General features: G+C 38.3%; 1 protein-coding gene across 1 annotated transcript in view; it reads right to left on the bottom strand.

Annotated features, from left to right (window-relative positions):
* The window catches only part of Rfx6 (regulatory factor X6), a 53,742-nt gene that overhangs the window by 23,047 nt on the left and 11,793 nt on the right, over positions 1-18,902 (bottom strand). The window contains exons 5-6 of the mRNA XM_075959238.1: positions 12,866-12,943; positions 11,580-11,607 (exon numbers count right to left, since the gene is read on the bottom strand). Of these exons, the coding sequence (XP_075815353.1) occupies positions 11,580-11,607; positions 12,866-12,943 (106 nt within the window). The remainder of the gene's footprint in view (positions 1-11,579; positions 11,608-12,865; positions 12,944-18,902) is intronic.

Here is an 18,902-nt window from a genome sequence, read left to right as displayed (position 1 = left end):
ACTGAATTCAGAAGTTTGTCATTCTTTTGCATCGCTGGAGGAAAGCAGTTTTCAGCAAATTACAAAAATACTGCAAATACATATTTTGCAAGGAAGTGTAATACTGCCGCGTGGAGACCTGTGGGAAACTCACCCAGGAAGAGTGAATGTCTGTTTACTGTGGCCCATAGACCAGACTGATTGTTCCTACTCTGAAACAAGTTAAACTTTTCAGAAGCGGTGTTGTAATAGGAGCGGCGGGGCTGCGTACCTGGCACCCGGCCACCCCCACGGCTAGCTTATGCCCCGAAATAATTATACGGAAATTGTATTCTTTTGAACGCTGCCTGGCCCATTAGTTCCAGACTCTTATTGGCTAGCTCTTACATATTGATCTAACCCATTTCTAATATTCTGTGTAGCACCACGAGCTGGCTTACCAGAAAAGATTGTAACCTGCGTCTGTCTGGATTGGGAGAATCATGGCGACTTCTGACTTGGCTTTCTTTTTCCCAGCATTCTGTTCTGTCTACTCCGCCTACCTAATTTTCTGTGCTATCAGAGCCAAGCAGTTTTCTTTATTAATTAACCAATAAAAGCAACAGATAAATACAAGACCCACCTCCATCAAAGCGGTTACCCTTGGGAGGAAGAAACAGAAAAACTAGTAGTTCAAGGGTGATCTCAGCTGCATAGAGAGCCTGGGGTAACCTGGACCACCTGAGACTTTGCCTCAGAAAACAAAATTAAAACTAAAAGGAAAAAATCAAAAATTTGAGTCAAGAATAAAATTTATGAATATGGTAAAGGATAGGAAAAAAAGGAATTTTGTTCTGCCTTCTAGTTTCTTCAGACTTTTGAGTTTCTCATGTTTCCTTGTTCATCTAGGTCATGTTGAGTATGTTTATGAGACATATTACTGATATACATAGGCAGGGTTTCCACCCTGTCTTATCAGTACCAGGCGTTATATATCCTTCTAGATTTTTCATGGTAAAACAGGAAAAATGTTCAGGAGACTCTTGAGTCTTTAAACATCAAACACAAGAAAAATCACTAGTTTCAAATGGAAAGATTTTATATAAACTTTAAATCAATATTAGATTAACATGAAAATCAAATTTTCCTAATTGTTATAAATTTTAGCCATATCCTCTATCAATAAAAATTTAAGAGTAGTCAAGAACTATTACAGAAATAATCCTCATCTGCTGATATAATTGCAAGTTGATTTCAACCCACTCCATTTAATTAGTCTTCACGATTTAAGATCTATTTCAAATACCTTCTAGCTTTGGGTTTGCCATATATGACCATTGTCAGTGTACCCTCAAAGATGGGTACTGTAGGCCAAAAAGAAAAAAATGCCAACTGTATGAAAATGAAGAATTTTGTTTTGTTTTTGTTGTTTGTGTATTTTTTGTTGTTTGTTTTTGAGGCAGGGTTTCTCTGTATAACAGCCCCAATTGTCCTGAAACTCACTTTGTAGATCAGGCTGGCCTCAAACTCATAAATATCCATCTGCCTCTGCCTCCTGAGTGCTGGGACAAAAGGCATGCAGCACCATGCCTGGAAAGAATTTCATTTTTAATGAAAGGCCAAGTTATAATCTCATTTAAAACCTGAAACATCAAAACTTGTAGGAGAAAAAAAAACGCAACCTAGGCAGTATTCTTTCTGATGTAGGTGTAGGAAAGGGCTTTCTGCATAGGACTCCATGTGTCCAGGAATTAAGATCTACAATTCATACATGGGACCTTATAAGTCTAAAGCCCTAAACAGCTAAAGCAGCAACTAACTAAGTAAAAAGGGAGCCCACAGACTAGGTAAGGATCTTTGCCATCTATACGCCTGACAGAGGAGATAGATGCAGAATCTATAAAGAGCTCAAAAAACAGTTAAAAACTATGAACTAATTAAAAATGGACTTTAGTTTTGAATAGAGTTCACAATAGAAAAAATAAAAATAGGTAAGCAGTATTTAAAAAATATTAATTTTCTCTAGCATTGATGGAAATGAAAACCAAAGCAACTATGAAATTTTATCTCACCTGAGCTGGGACAGTAAAGATCAACAAAACAGCTGACAACAAATTCTGGCGAGCAGGTAGGGGAAGGGAATGCTCACTCACTCTTGGTGGGATGGCAAACTGATTCAGCTACTATCGAAATCATCATGGAAAAATCTCAAAAAACTAAAAGTATATCTACTATATAACTGAGCTATTTCACTCTTTGGAATATGGCCAAATGACAAGACATCCTACTTGACAAATACTGGCTCAGCTGTGTTTATCGCTCTATTGACAAAAGCTAAGAAGTGGAAATAACCTAAATGTTCTATGACTGCTGAATTTTTGATGAAAATGTGGCATATATACACTGTGGAATACTATTCAGTACAAAGAAAACCTAAAATCACAACCTTTGTAGGTAAATGGGTGGAACAAGAAAGTATCATAATGAGTTAACCTAGACCCAGAGAGACAGATACTTGCATATTCTCTCTGATGCATAGTTCCTAGCTCTAAACGTTTAGATGTGAGTATATAACCTAGAGTAACCACAGAAACTAGGAAAGTAGAGAAGGACCAAGGAGGAGGAGGTGGGAGAAGGTACTCTAGAGACAGGACTAGCAGAGCCAAGTGCTATGAAAGGGGAAATTAAAAAATCAGGGTAGACGCTTTTAACCGAGGAGGGCAGTAAGAATGAGAGGGGGAGCGGGGGGTAAATAATACTAAGGAAGTTTGTAAAAGCCGTAGTAATCATTTTATGATGACCTAAAATTATATATAATGTATACAAGTTAATGTATATATGTACATATGTCTGTATAGCATATATATATCTGTATATGAATGAATGAATGAATGAATGAATGAATGAAGTTATCTCATTTGGGGAGATAATGACCCCTCAAAAGCCATACACTAGTTAACAAAACCCTCAGTACCTGGCTTGAAAAATCTTCCAAGTTGTTGGTCAGGGGCTGTCCACAAGATTCTCCTAAAACCAGTATAGGGTATCACTGTTGTCCTTAGCTTCCTCCCATAACTTGCAAGTTAGGCCTGTATTGCTGAAGACACCACACACTTCATATGCAAGACTTAGAGGAATGGAACTGGAATTACCCTTGAAGACTCCTTCCTGAGAACTAATCTCATAGTACTGGGGGTGCTATTCAAACTGCCAAGGGAGGAAAACAAGTCCTACCCACCTGTGGACCTATGAACCACAATGATGACCATTGTGGGCAAGATACCCTTGACGGTGCAATAGTGGTACTCTTATCCTGGGGGCAATCAACATCTGTCTAATTAGATTTAGGGCCCATTCAATAGGAGGGATTTCATACCTACTGCTGAAAGTCTAACCAACTACCCCTGGCTGGTGAGGCCATGGAGCTTAGAAGAGAACCACTGTTGCCATTTTCCCAAACCAGCATAATTTTCAACTGCATTCTAAGTACTACACTTATCTTTATAACTGCAGATAAGTGTAGCTTTCCCCCTCATCAAAGAAGCTTCCTTTTGCAGTAGGTAGAGATCATTACAAGAAGACACAACTAATCAAAATTTAGAGGAAAAACTGACTGTGAAGTGCCCAGTCACAATTGATAAATCGTAACTCCTGTACTTAAGCCTCGGAAACATGAGGGAAAGGGAGCCAGACAGGTTGTAAGAGCCAGAGGACCAAGATATCTTTGAAAGACTGTGTCTTCTACATGCAACAGGAAAGATGAACTATGAAATTACAAGATTATGGTTGCCTGAACAAGATCTGTACAATGACAACACCAGGTGATATGTCAGTGTAGACAGGGGAATTCTCACAAGGTTCTACCCCTAGATAAAGAGAGCTATAGATAATAAATGTCTTATGTGAGTCAAAGAATCAGTCTTTCTCTGGGATGAGCTTTCTAATTAGTTATCCAAATGGTCAACCCTAAAGGAATATTAATATAAGCAACACTAAATAGACTCAGCCGGTTGTACTTATGTATTTATGAGCATGTATGCATGCAACAATAATAATTAAAGATAATGGGGGAGAAAGGGGAGAAATAAGGGAAGGGGTGGAGAGATGGGTGGGTAGATCAGGGAGGAATCAGTGGGATCAGTGAGGTAGTGAATATGATTGAAATAGACTTTATTAATTTCTCACAGGTTTAATAAAGTATTATTTAAAAAGCTAGAAGAAAGTAAGGCATTCTCAGAGACATGGGAAGAAAATAGTTATCAGTAGAAACATTTGCACTACTATAACTTTTGTTTGTTACCTCCACATTTTGTTTTCTATATAATTTCATTAACTATTAATTTATGTTTTGGAGCACATATGTATAAAATGTAATATGTGGCATAACTGGGAAGGATGAAGATGGAGGATGTAGCAGTCATTTTTATGCGTCACTGAGATTAAGCTGGTATAAACTCAGTCTGGAGTGTTATACCTTTAGGATATTAAATATGATACAAGTGGTAACCAGAAAGTGTCAGAGAATATACACAAAAGGAGGTAAGAAGGGAATTTTACTCTAAAAATTAACTAATATTAAATATGATACAAGTGGTAACCAGAAAGTGTCAGAGAATATACACAAAAGGAGGTAAGAAGGGAATTTTACTCTAAAAATTAACTAATATTAAATATGATACAAGGGGTAACCAGAAAGTGTCAGAGAATATACACAAAAGGAGGTAAGAAGGGAATTTTACTCTAAAAATTAACTAAACACAAAAATGGATATAGTAAATTGAAGTTCAAGTATGCTACAATCTGGAACTCCCATTCCTATATATGAGCATCTGGAAATGCTCTTATCGATATTGCTTTCCATATTTAAAATAACTCATTAAATATATAATGAATAAATGCATTTTGGTGTTTCCCTATAGTGGAGTTCTTTATAATAGTAAAAAACACAGGAACTGAAACTTTATATTTATCATTTGTAAACAACAAAAATTTGATAACTAAATAAAAACAAATTCACAGTACAAATGTGAAATGTATAGAAAGTAAAAATGAACAAAACATAAGCAACATATTTGAATAGGAATGTATTCATCAGTCATAAAGCTGAGACAGAAATATAGCATTGTGTCCTAGAGATCACTAACCTTTGCTTAGTAGAGAGGAAAGAGGAGGAACGCTATACAAAGGACTTCTCTCTTTTAATCAGTGCAGTAGGTCATACATGCATCTCTCTGTGCATTGGGGTGTTATAAAGAGAAATTTCCTAGCAAAATTGCTTAGCATGCTAGAAAACATTACAGAGCAGAGTATATGCTTTTATCTTAATAGTTTAAAGTTTCCGTATGGGTAATACCTTTGTGTAATTTTAGCTAGCGATACAGGTAGAAGATGTGCAAGAAGCAAAGCAACCCGAAGACTTTTAAAAATACATTTCTTTGTGTATGCTAGAAATTGTGGACAAAGATGGAAAAAGTTATAAATGATACTATGCTCTTCAGAGTGTGTGGCACAAAAGTAGCAAGGACTGGCTATTTTTTGTGTGTGTGTGTGTGTTCTTATTGCTATGCGGCTGCTCCCAGAGATGCCAGGTTATGTACTACAGACTGGCCACAGAACTAGTCTGCTTTCATTCTTTGGGTTTCTCTTTTCTTGCGTTTTGTTTGATTTTCTTCTTTCTCCGGTGGTGACTTCAATATTTGTGGGTAAACTATTAATCTTATTTCTAGGAACAAAAAAGAAGGACCCTACAGAAAAGAGACAAACGTGATTATAAGGGAAGAGTGTCTGACTTGTGAGGAGCACAAAGAGAGGGGCTAAGTGGCCCAGTGTGCCTACGTGATGACAAAGGGGGACGTGATAACAGTCTGCAAATATTTGAAAAGCATATCCCAAGGAGGGAGCGCTTGAGATTGGTCTTGATACAACATTGCTCAACTGCCCATGAACACTTAGTGTGAAGGAGAAACAAGCTGGCTATTATGGAATTTTCTTCACTTTATAAAAATAGAGATAAATAATTTGTGAGAAAGAGATTATTCTCTAAGGAATGGTGGTGACTTTGATATTTCTAGATATCTGAGACAAAATTTACTCCAAACCAGAAAAGCTACAGGGAAAGGAACCTACCCTACTATCACGATTTTTTTGACTAAGATGCCAAAAATACTCATTGGAGAAAGGGCAGAATCTTTAACAAATGGTGCTGGGAAAACCTATTATCTACATCGTGAAGAATGAAGCAAGTTCCTATCTCTCTCTCATCCTGCTAGAGAAAAAAAATCCAGGAAAACCCTTGAAGAGAATGAAGAAATTTCTAAGTAGGGATCTGGTTGTTTGTGAAATAAGGCTAATGGCTAATAAATGGGACCCTATGAAATTCAAAAGGCTCCAAACAGCAAAACAATCAGTTAAATGAGTCAGAGACAACCTGTAGAATGGAGAAATCCTCCCCGGGTATACATCTGACAGAAAAATAGTATCTGCAATATGCAAAAAACTTTCAAAACTAATCAAGAAAACAACCCAACTGAGATATAGAATGAGAAAATGAAGAGTGTTTCCCAAAGAAGAAACATGAACTTTACAGCTGAGATGACTTGGTGGTCAAAGGGGCTTGCTGTGCAGGTGTGAGGGGTTGAACCCTCATGAGTCACCTTCAGTCTCAGAGAGGTAGCATGTGTCTATAACCTGACACTCCCTAGGCAAGAAGAGAGCTGGAGAAAGGCGGATCCCTGGTCCCCTCTGGCCGGTTGACCTCTTAGACACAGCAGCAAAGAGCAAAGACATCCTGTTCCAAAGTGGAAGGTGAGAACTGACATCCACTGTTTCCTCTGACCTCCATAAGCACACGGTGGCATGCGTGTGTCCTCGCTCTCACACACAATTTCACACACACAGCACATGAACACGCTGACACACTGAGATTCCATCTCAACCAGTCATCATGGTTGGCCTCAAGAAAATAAATGTCAACAAACGCTGGTGAGTGGGTCGGGAAGGGAAAGCTTATTTACTGCTAATGGGTGTGGAGACTGGGCAGCCTCTGTCAGTATGGAAATTTTTCAAAACAAACTAAATATAAATCTGTCCTAAGGCTCAGCAGTACCACTCCTATGTATCTGCTCAAAGGGTCCTGTATCTTATGACAGAGAAATATGCACATCCAAGATACTCGAGTTATAGCAGCAAGAAAAGGAAAATCAGTGTAGATATACACCAACTAGAATGAGTGATATATATATATATATATGTATATATATACACATATATGTTCTACTATATAGACCATATATATATAGTAGAAATTTATCCAGTTGTGCATAAGGAAAAGTGAAATTTGTGGTATCAAAATGGAACTAGAAAATATATTAAGTTAGGTAACCTGAGCTCAGACACACAAAAATCACATGTTTTCTTTCATATGCCAATGCTAGTTTGTAAATTTTCTAAATGTATATTTTTATGTAAAGAAAAAAGAGACCATTAGAGTTCTTGGAAAGAAGAGGTTTGGGGGTTGTTGTAGAGGGTAGTAAGCACAGGGGATATGAAAACAAAAGGGGAATACTGGGAGGGACATGCTGGAAGTGAGAACACAGGGCAGGGACAAGTGAAAGGATGGGGCGAGGAGAGGGTCAATCAAAACTAAGTCTGTATTTTAAAACCATAAGGTAATCTGCTACTTTATGAGTTAAACAAAAGCTAAAGTTTTAAGAAAGAGTTTGACCAGAGGTATTTTGCACGGACAGATACAGCTACTCTCAGGAACAATAGGATTATTCAATTAATATACCAGTGCCTGGAGTAGGTAACCAATGAGCTGTTTATCCACGACACTCTCGAACTCTCAGTGAGTATGATTGCTTATGTAAGACCTGTACAATATTGGGCACATCTGTATTCATCAAGGAGTTGAGAGGGACTCAAAAGGTCTTGTCCTTTACTGGAATATTTGTAGGAAGTATATAGTTGGTGTTATGTAAGACTGCATTTTTCTAAGACTATAGCTATAGGTAATTAGTGGTTTCTAGGAGTAGATGAGATATTTCCTTCCATAGTAAGCCACTAATAAGGTCAGCACTGGTAAATAACTCTCGTCCAACCTTCTTCAATCAACTCAAACTAAATTCACTGAGTCACCAAAAGGCAAAACCAAAAAAACATAAAAGTGTAAGTTGAGCTAGATGGAAAGATTAAAGGGATTGTCTGGTGTGGTAAGGAGATGAGAGAGTAAATAAACAGTCATTTTATTCACTCCATTGAGTAATAATTCCTATTTGTACAAAAGATAACCTTAAACTAGAAGGAAAATGGTAACACATATTATTAAAAGCACTAAAAACAATATTACTCCAAAAAGAAACCAAGAAGTCAAACATCAATAAAACTGGTATCTTGTGGAAACCAACTTGGCCAAAAACCTTTGACCTAATCTGTCCTGAGTGCAAAATATGCTAGGGACACGAAGGCATAGAACTTATGGGAGTGGTCAACCAACATCTGATTTAACTTAAGGTCAGCTTCACCAGAAGGAATGTTTGCCTGGCACTGTTTGGGTAGCCAAGAACCGGAGACTAGATGGTCCGATGACCTAGGGTAAAACCAAACACTACTGATCTTTAAAAAAAGATCCATAAAATGACTCCTTATGGTTTTCTATAGATCAGTGCCTTGTCCAGTCACCACTAGAACGCTTGCAGAGACCCACAACCAAGCATTACAGGAAGAGAAAGAGTCTAAATGGGAGGTCCCTGCCAAATCCCTTGCCTTGGAGCTTAGGGAATCCTATCCAAGAGTATGTGGAGCGATTATAAAAGCCAGAGTAGGTAAAGGACATCAGCAGAGCAAGGCCCTCTGAATCAACTAAGCAAGGTGCATATGATCTCCCAGAGACTGAAGTGCCGAACACAGTGCATACATGAGTATACACCAGGTACTCTATATAATATAGGTATCAGCTTAGTATTTTTATAGGACTCTTGACTGTGAGAACAAGTGGGTCTCTGACTCTTGTGCCCACCCTTGGGACTTTTATCCTCCTGTTAGGATGCTGTGTCCAAATTTGATATGGTATTTATAGCTACATATTATATTTTATTTTACCATGCTGGTGGTTATCTCTTAGAAGACTGTTCTTTTCTAATGAGAGACAGAAACAGAATAAATTTGGAGGTGTGGGAAGAAGGGAGAAACTGTGAGGAGCCGGGGGAAGGAAAATTATAATCAGGATATATTGTATGAGAAAAGAATCTATTTCCTTTTCTTTTTCTTATTTTTATTAAATTTGTATTTTAAAACAATCTTTTCTCATGTTACATACCAATCCCAGTTCCCACTCCATCCCCTCCTTCTGCTCCCTCCATCTTCCCCCTACGCTAGGGCCCCCTCCACTCCTCAAACTTCTTTCTTCCCGTGTTGCTTTATATCATGTGACCTGAGAGAGAGACACCACCTAAGAGAAGCTGCCTCGGCTTGCTGTCACAGAGTGTGCATCCACCCTCTGAATTTGCCTTTCCTCTTTCCAGTTTGAAGGGGAAATGTGCACCTTCATTCTCAAGTCTTAGTTGGGATGGTGAGTATATGGGATTTTATTATTTATTCTTCATTAGCTTTGCCCAAGCTTTAAATATTTCAAAAATATAAAAGCAAACAAAAGTTGGCCACAGCAGAAGCTAAACAACAATTAAAACAAAACAAAACAAAAAGGGAGGGCTGCAAGCACAGATACTTTGTGATCTTATGAATTTTGATTATCTTAAAATGTTAATTCATAAACACAGGTCTTAAATTCTACAGAAAGAGGGAGGGCTGTAAGCACAATTACTTTGTGATCTTATGAATTTTGATTATCTTAAAATGTTAATTTATAAATATAGGTCTTAAATTCTACATGAATATCCACATGCTACCTTGTCCCCTAGAGATTGTAGCACCATAAATATGTGAATTAATTACTTTGACTGTGGGTTTAAAATGCAGAGCCCTCTTCCGATTGTTTTAAAGCCCATGCGTCTCTCAGACCAACTTGCTCTGGCTGTAAATCAACAGTATTGGCAGTTACTCAAGCTATCTCAGCGTTATTAGTGTTCAAATAACCTGAACTATACATAGATTTGCACCGATTGTTTCTTGCCCTTAGCAAACAGCGATTGTTGATTACCTTAAGCACAAAATAACTTTAAAATTTCAGTTTTGTTGAGCAAATATCATTTAGAAATTGCTTTAGGTGGGTAGGGGTGCAGCTTAGAAACTGTCTGACAGACGCAAAGCCTTGAACTTGGTCCTCTACCTACAACAAATTACTTAGTTTTGAGCCTTTAAAAAGCTCTTTTGTGTGTCGATTTGAATCATCTTTTCAAAGATGCTTTACTATTGTTCCAGGTGCCTGTAGAAAACACACAATCCGTATGATATGCCTTTATTACTACATCTGCATTAGTAATGTAGTCACCGCAGGAGGAAAAGGTAGATCTGGGAAGCAGTTTCCTTTTCCTCTGGGAGCTAAGATGTGCTGTACATGTGGCAGATCACTGGATAGATCAGTTCTGCTACCTCATTGGATGGGAAGAACACCTGAGCAAAATCGTTTAAAACCCCTAGTAAAATCACTTAAAATCCCTATTGGCCTAGTCTTTAATGAACCAAAGTGTATTTCTAAGTCAATATTTTTGCAGTTTCATAATTGTTTATTTAATGAAAAGCTATTATTTCCTTGATAAAACAGCAACCTGTAGTTTATTATGTAATTAACCATTGACTGTTTTAAAAGTACTGCAAAGAAGCTGGTCATTTCAGAAGGTTGAGGGCTTTTATTATTTTTTAAGATAATGTGCTTGCGTTATTTCATCAAACTAATGGAGTTACACTTTACCTTTAGTTAGGATTTACCGCACAACACACTGTCCCGTGCATTTAGTTCTGTGGCACCTCGTTTTAATGATTAGTTAAACTGGAGATAATGAAGGTCTTATCATGTGCCTAATTAGCCATGCAGTCCCTAATGGTAGCCTAACTCATTTAGATAAAGTCAGTTTGCTGATCTGTTCTTTAAGGAGAGGTTGGAGAGGAAGCCAAGGGGAAAAGATCACTTACAGTGTGTGTGTTGAGTGCATGCATATGTGGGTGTGAGACAGTACATGCGTGAGAGTGTGCATGTATGTGTATGCATTTGTGCATGTGTGTGTGTGTGTTTGTTGAGTGCATGCATATGTGGCTGTGAGACAGTACATGCATGAGAGTGTGCATGTGTGTGCGTGTGTGTGTGTGTGCAAAGTAGCAGTACAGTGTGGCACTGTGGCTTCTTGACAACTGTTAATACCAATTCTTTCTGTATTCACTACTAGAGTGCTTCTAATTGTTGAAGTAGAAGTTCTTAGGTCAATGGCAGTCTACTTCTCAATTTTCTAAGTATGTGGTATTAGATCACCAAAAATGATCTCTTCCAAGTGAACTGGAAGCTGTTAAGCAGGTCTATGCAAACATTTTCACTCAACATTTGACTTAACTGTATTTGGAGTCTTTGGTTTCTAGAGTTCCCAATGAATAACATTTATTTGTATGTTTAAGGAACAAAACCCTCTGAGCTAAAAACACATATGTGAAACAGAGATAAAAAGCATTCTTACCTCATTCTTCAGTTTGCTCCCCGAAAACCTTAAAAATCACATGATTTCCATTAGTTTGAAAGAAATTATAATTATAGCATCCAAGAAAACAAAGAGGACATGAAAGTAATCTGTTCATAACATCATTACTGCTCAAACATCTAAGAAAATGTGCTTTGTGGGGGAAATTAAAATAAAGGGTATCTCAGGAAGTCGGATAAGATTCGAGGTAAAGAAAGATTCTTTATACTAAAAGTTTGTATGTGTCCTAGCCTGTATTTACATTTTATTGTGAATATTCACTAGTAACCTGCTTCTGTAACATCCAAATTAATCTTAGCATAACGCAAGTGATGTATTTTCCCCTAAGATGAATTCTTCTTTTAAGAACTACAAGTAATTCTCAATAACCACACCAGGAGGAAACCCAGGAGCAGTTTAATTAGTCCTTTCCAGCATTCTTCTAAACGTTGTGTACCCAGAGGTTTTATTGACTATAACCTCACATATTAATATCCTGCTCCTGAGAGTCACTGGCAGCTTAAAACAGTGGGATCTTTAGAGTAACATGGATTTTTATCACAGAGACTCAAATGGGACAATTGTATCTTACTGTCATACTAAGTAAGATGGTACTCAAAGATTACGTGGTTAGTAATTATCATAGCAATCTCTCGTGTTGGTAAGGTATTATTCAGATGCACAAAATTTTAAATCAACTGGCTCTTCAAAATTCTTACATTTTAAACTTTACTTTTTACTGAATCCAGCCTGAAAATAGATCCAATCTTATGAAGAGAGGAGAATATTTAGAAGATATTTATTTTTATGTTACGTGTATTGGTGGTTTTGGCTGCATGAATGTCTGTGCACCATGTATGTGCTGTGCCCATGGAGGCCAGAGATGCACTAGGTGCCCTGGACTGGAGTTTTGAATAGTTGTTAGTTGGAAGATGTGGGCCTGCTGCAAGAACAAGTGTCAACTCTTAACCCTTAAGCCATCTCCCCAGTCCCCGAGGAAGAGCAAATATAAAGGCAATTCTGTTTCCTTGAATTCTCCTCCTCATCTTTTGGGGGCACTTACTTTACTGTAACAGTTCACTGTTACTTTCTCATTAACCATTAAAATTATATAATTTACCAAGTGGTATAGACCATATCACAACAATAGTCTCACAAAGCTGATGTTTGATGATCAGAAGAAAAAAAATTCATAATAAGCAAGGTTACAAAGTCATCTTATTGAATAGACATCGTACATATTTAAAGAAGCGCAGAGATGCATCTTGAATATGACGTCACTCTACCTTGTCAGGCCCTTTCCAGAATAAACGGAGTGGTAGTATGCACTGCTCTCTTTGATGCCAATACCATAGTAATGATACCTACAGCAAGACAAGAGCCATTTCTGTGTTAGTGAAAGAGAAAGGAGAAGTAGGACTAACTGAGCCAACCCAGTAAGGATTGCCACCCACGAAAGACACTCCCCGGGCAGTACCACTGCCTACCTTTCCTCCATGTTTTCCCATCCACACACATCTAAGGTCAGGAAGTGGATGAAACTAAAGGATGAGGACATTTCCCCTGGACTCCAGACTAACTGTATCTTAAAATGTTACTTTTGGCATTGCCATTTAAGTTTAAAGTGGATAGAGCAATGACAGATGTGTACTTCAAGCAATTCTTCTGACAACAGGAATTTTTTTTTTTTAAAAAGAACTTGGTGTAGTAGCTCCATACCTAAACATTTCCATGGCCCAGAACAGAAGTACATATAGAATACCAAACTACTTAAAAATATAAATCAACTAAATGAACAGCTACATAAGATATTACTGTGCTATTATACTTATACTGCACACTCATAATGACCTAAAAAAACAGACTTGATTTTTACCACAGCGTAGTACTCTAATGTGTATATATTCCATGCTTTCTTCATCCATTCTTCCATTGAAGGGCATCTAGGTTGTTTCCAGGTTCTGGCTATTACAAATAATACCGCTATGAACATAGTTGAACAAATGCTTTTGTCATATGATAGGGCATCTCTTGGGTATATTCCCAAGAGTGGTATTGCTGGGTCCAGGGGTAGGTTGATCCCGAATTTCCTGAGAAACCGAAACACTGACTTCCATAGTGTTTGCACAAGATTGCATTCCCACCAGCAATGGATGAGGGTACCCCTTCCTCCACAGCCTCTCCAGCAAAGGCTATCATTGGTGTTTTTGACTTTAGCCATTCTGACAGGAGTAAGATGATATCTCAAAGTTGCTTTGATTTGCATTTCCCTGATTGCTAAGGAAGTTGAGCATGACCTTAAGTGTCTTTTGGCCATTTGAACTTCTTCTGTTGAGAATTCTCTGTTCAGTTCAGTGCCCCATTTTTTAATTGGGTTAATTAGCATTTTAAAGTCTAGTTTCTTGAGTTCTCTATATATTTTGGAGATCAGACCTTTGTCTGTTGCGGGGTTGGTGAAGATCTTCTCCCAGTCAGTAGGTTGCCTTTGTGTCTTAGTGACAGTGTCCTTTGCTTTACAGAAGCTTAGTGGGATGGGGGTAAGGGGAGATGGGGAGAGAAAAGTTAGAAGGGAAGGAGGTGGGGCCTTGAGGAAACAGGAGTATTGGGATAAAGGAAGGTTGGACAGGGGAGCACGGAACCACAATTCTTAGTTAGGGAGCCACTTTAGGTTTGGCAAGAGACCTGACCCTAGAGGGGCTCCCAGGTGCCCAAGCCGAGGTCCCCAGTTAGTTCCTTGGGCAGCTGAGGATAGGGAACCTGAAATGATCCTATCCTAGAGCAATACTGATGAATATCTTGCATATCATCATAGAACCTTCATCTGGTGATGGATGGAGATAGAGACAGAGACCCACACTGGAGCACTGGACTGAGCTCCCAAGGTCCCAATGAGGAGCAGAAGGAGGGAGAACATGAGCAAAGAAGTCAGGACCACGAGGGGTGCACCCACCCACTGAGACAGTGGAGCTGATCTACTGGGAGCTCACCAAGGCCAGCTGGACTGTTACCGAAAAAGCATGGGATAAAACTGGACTCTCTGAACATGGCGAACAATGAGGGCTGATGAGACACAAAGGACAATGGCATGGGGTTTTGATCCTAAGTAATGTGCTGGCTTTGTGGGAGCCTAGCCAGTTTGGATGTTCACCTTCCTAGATATGGACGGAGCGGGGAGGACCTAGGACTTACCACAGGGCAGAAAACCCTGACTGCTCTTTTGACTGCTCTTTGGAGGGGGAAAGGAGTGGGGGGAGGGGGAGAAGAGTGGGAGGAGGGGGAGGGAAATGAGAGGCTGGGAGGAGGTGGAAACTTGTTTTTTTTCTCCTTTTCTCAATAAAAAAAAAAGGAAAAAAAAAGAAAACCAAGGAGACTCGACAATTCAGAGAAAAAGGGAAAAAAAACAGACTTGACTTTAGGATTCTTAGACTCCAGGTGATAGCTTGATAGTGTGGGGGAAGGGCACACCCTTACACCACTTATCAGCTCTTGCGTTGTTCACTTGTGGGGAGGAGTACTGCACACCCCAGATCTTTCCACCACTCACAAGTTTCCCATAGCCACTCTTTAAGGTCATGTACACATGAGTAGGACAAGGTGACCTCCTGTGAATGGATTGGGAGCAGGTCTCCAGGGCTCAAGGAAACAAAGCTGTTTAGATGAGAAGTGTCAGGGCTTCCAAGGCCCCAGGGAAGAGATGCAGTCAGGATGGAGGCATTCATTCTGAATATGGAATTCCTGATGCTCTAGGAAAGCAAGCAGCTGAAGGTCACTGGGATCAGAACGTCCAAACACAAGACCCATAGCAGTGAAGCTGTTTCTATTGACTCAAGGTTACTTGAGTTAGATAGTAGTTTAAAATCTAATGTGTCTCTATATATACACATCTGTACATTAAAATGATGTTATAGATGAGAAACAGGTAGACCGATATTTTGTAAGTATGGAAGATTTAAAGTCTGTTTGGGATAGGAAAACTGTAATCTGTTAACCTGGACGGAAGACTCCCATAACTATTCCACTTTTATAGACTGTTAAAAGCTATATTTTGTGATATGACACAAGAGGATCCCTATGGTGTATTAAAACAAACAGAGAGATGGAAAAATAATAAGTCTATGAAATCTCAGAAATGTTGAACTGATTTTATGGTAAAAGAAGCTTAATTAATAAAGACCTGATCAAAGAAAATACAGTAACAGAAATCATTAAACAGTGAATAATAAATAATAATGACAGCAGTACCTAAACTATTCATAAACTGTCAGATTTTTATGAGTTTGGTCAGAGGAATTAGGACTATGATCTTATGGGTTTGAAATAAGTATTGTTATTTCCATTTTAAAACTTTAGAACTAAAACACCTGTATAATGTCACTGCATTTGAAGAAATAAACAAGTGACAAAGACAAGAGAGTCTTTTCAAATGGAAAAATATCATAACTTTGTGTTCTTTTGCAAAGTTTACTATTTGTTCTCTAGAATTTACAATTTAAACAACTGTACTTAAGTCATTTGCTAAAGCAATATATGCTAAGTATGACTTCAAACGCCGATTAACTAATGAGAACTCTTATCTTCTTGTTTCACATCTCCAACCCCCGTTTCAACCTATAATAAAATAATTTTATCCCACAGTAAAGTAGGTTTGCCATACAGTCTATAAAGAACTATATGGCCTTCACAAGTGGAAGACAACCAGATAAGTCAAAGCGGTAGCCATGAGTTCAATAAACATTAGAGTGTGTCTATCATGTCTGACCATTGTGATAGTTATAGGAATAATGATGAACAAAACAGACATAGAAAGTAAGCCCAGCTGTTCATCCCAGTTCATGGCCTCTTGAGCTAGATGCCTGCTGGTCCTGCTCTGGTGAGCACACTGATCAGCACAGAAGCAAGTACATTTCCAGGTTCTAAAATTACCTGTAGTTGGATTTGTTTTAAATTGCAACATCCTTCAAGATCTTGGCTAGTGTTTATGTGTATTCTTTTTCTTCATGACATTATGATTGTTTCATGTGCACTTACCACTTCCTTATTTTTAGAAAAATGATTTTGTTGTCTACTTTTCTTACTTATCCAATCATTAGAATAATAAAGTTCACAAATAGAAGATTCGTTTCTACTTGAGTTCAATGTCAAGATTTTGTGCATTCTATTCTATAAAGAACTGTAACTGACATATCAACACAGACACGAAAGAACTGACTTGGTCAGTGCCTTCACCTCCACAGTGGAGAAGTAGCAGCTTTTCTCATTAGTAGTGTCTCCTTGTTTAGGATCGATGAGATGACCAAACTTATGCTATCTATGCTGTCTTTCGAGCATGCCTGGAGATAGGAAACTATTGAAAGAGAATCTTCTTTTCTTCAAATGTATTCTGTGTTCTGTGTGCTAGAGGAGGATCTCTGTCCTGGAGGAGTTAACAGTCTTGGAGAAAAAAAAAACATGTAAAGAAAGGTGGTTCAAATTAACACACGCTACAGTTGAAGTGGGTGAAAGCAAATGATAATAGAAGTTGCCGCCACTTATTGCGTTCCTACTAGTGCAAAGAACTTTGTACATACATGATTCCAAATGTGTTCTATAAGGAAAATACTATCTCAAATTCCTAACAAAGTTTGTAAAAATAAGTAATTTATGTTAAATTTTATTAATTATCTTTTTGTGTATGTGGGCACATGATGTGCAAGTGTGTGTGTCATGTGGTATGACTGTGAGTGCCTGTGTGTGGAGATCGGAAGGACAGCTGCCAGGAGTCAGTTCTCTTCTTCCACCATAATTTCTAGAGAAAGCTCTCAATTGTCAGGCTTGCATGGCAAATTCTTTCATCCCATGAGCCATCTTACCAACCCTGTGGTTCATTTAAAGGTTATTTAACAGCCTTATGGGTTTGAAGGCAAAATTCAAAACCACAGTTTCAGAGAGCTTCACTCCTGAAATGTAGAAGATAGAGTTGGTTTTGGATCCCAAGCTTACTCACAATTAGAAATTCTTAAGTCAAATATAGTTTGAATATGTGTGCACTCGCGTACACTCTAGGAGTCACTCTAAGTCAGAGTACCACAAATCACAGCAAGAATCTCTAAGACCTGCAACATTGATTGGGATGGTTTATATTTGACCTTCCATGTGTAAACAAAGCCTTCTAGATTGCAAGCTTCCTGTAACGGGAAGTCAATAAACATGCTGAATATATGGGAAAAAATTGAAAGGTAACAACGTGCCATAGAGAAACTATAAAAAAAATAACTTGCCAGTTAAGGTCAAGCATATACAGTCATGTACCTGTTATCAGCATAATTGAAACTTTGGTAGAGATCAACATATTTTATCTCCTGTGATATAAGAATATCTGATTACTCCTTTCAGCCAGTCATGAGCATGTTGTAAACTTATCCATTTCTGTCTGGATTACTTGCTCTCCATAAAGAGCTTGTGCTGGCTCCTGCCTTGGCTTTGTTGAATTTTTCACTGGGAATGTCTTCCTTCCTTCCTGGGACAGGATCTCTTTAGGTCAACTTTGAGGCATATTGTTATCGTGTGGAACTGCCTAGTTCTGAAGGAAAACTAATCTCTCTGTCCACTGAATTCCACTCTTGGCTATTTATCCCATTGTGGCCTTATCCCTGTAATCATTAGTATCTCCATCCATGGCTTAAGCACTAAGATTTGAGGAAATCCTCAAACATTTATAAATCACTGTGTTCTAGAGATTTGAAAACCAATAAAACATAAACTCTCTTAAGGCCAATAGTTTTTTTTTTTTTTGTAAGCAGCTGTCACTGTGAATTTCCATGTTACCAATAAACCACTTGAACAAAACAAAAGTTGTATGTTTAAATACTATGTAGGGCAGACGTGAGGGTAGTATGTTTAGATAGGAAGCTGCTGGCGACACATTTCTCAGAGTTTTATGCTGTCCACTGCTGGGCTTCATACCTAGCTTCTTCAGGAGCAAATAGAACAATTGTCTCCCCTTAAGCTTTCTTTTGGTCTAGCAAAGCACCTGTTATCGTCTTAGTGATGATTTAGTGTCTTTCAGAAAAGAGAAGAGATAGTGCACGAGCTCCCCTGCCTCCTTAGAGTTAAATATAAACCCCGTAAACCCGGGAGGAGCGGGTTCATGCAGGGCACGCACGGATCCTGCATCTCCGCTGCAGCCTTTTATAACACCGTTTTGTCATTACTAGGTTCTGCTAAAATAAATCTTGCTAGGAAATGTTTCCAGGAATATTACAACGGAAGAACATATGCTAATACGTGATAAGTAAAAGTGAGACCTGCTTGACTGTTTTGATCTATGTATCTCTACCTGCTGCT

This window comes from Microtus pennsylvanicus, chromosome 1, assembly GCF_037038515.1.
Source record: "Microtus pennsylvanicus isolate mMicPen1 chromosome 1, mMicPen1.hap1, whole genome shotgun sequence".
In the NCBI taxonomy this organism is placed as follows: domain Eukaryota; kingdom Metazoa; phylum Chordata; class Mammalia; order Rodentia; family Cricetidae; genus Microtus; species Microtus pennsylvanicus.
This window is presented reverse-complemented; position numbering and strand designations above follow the sequence as displayed.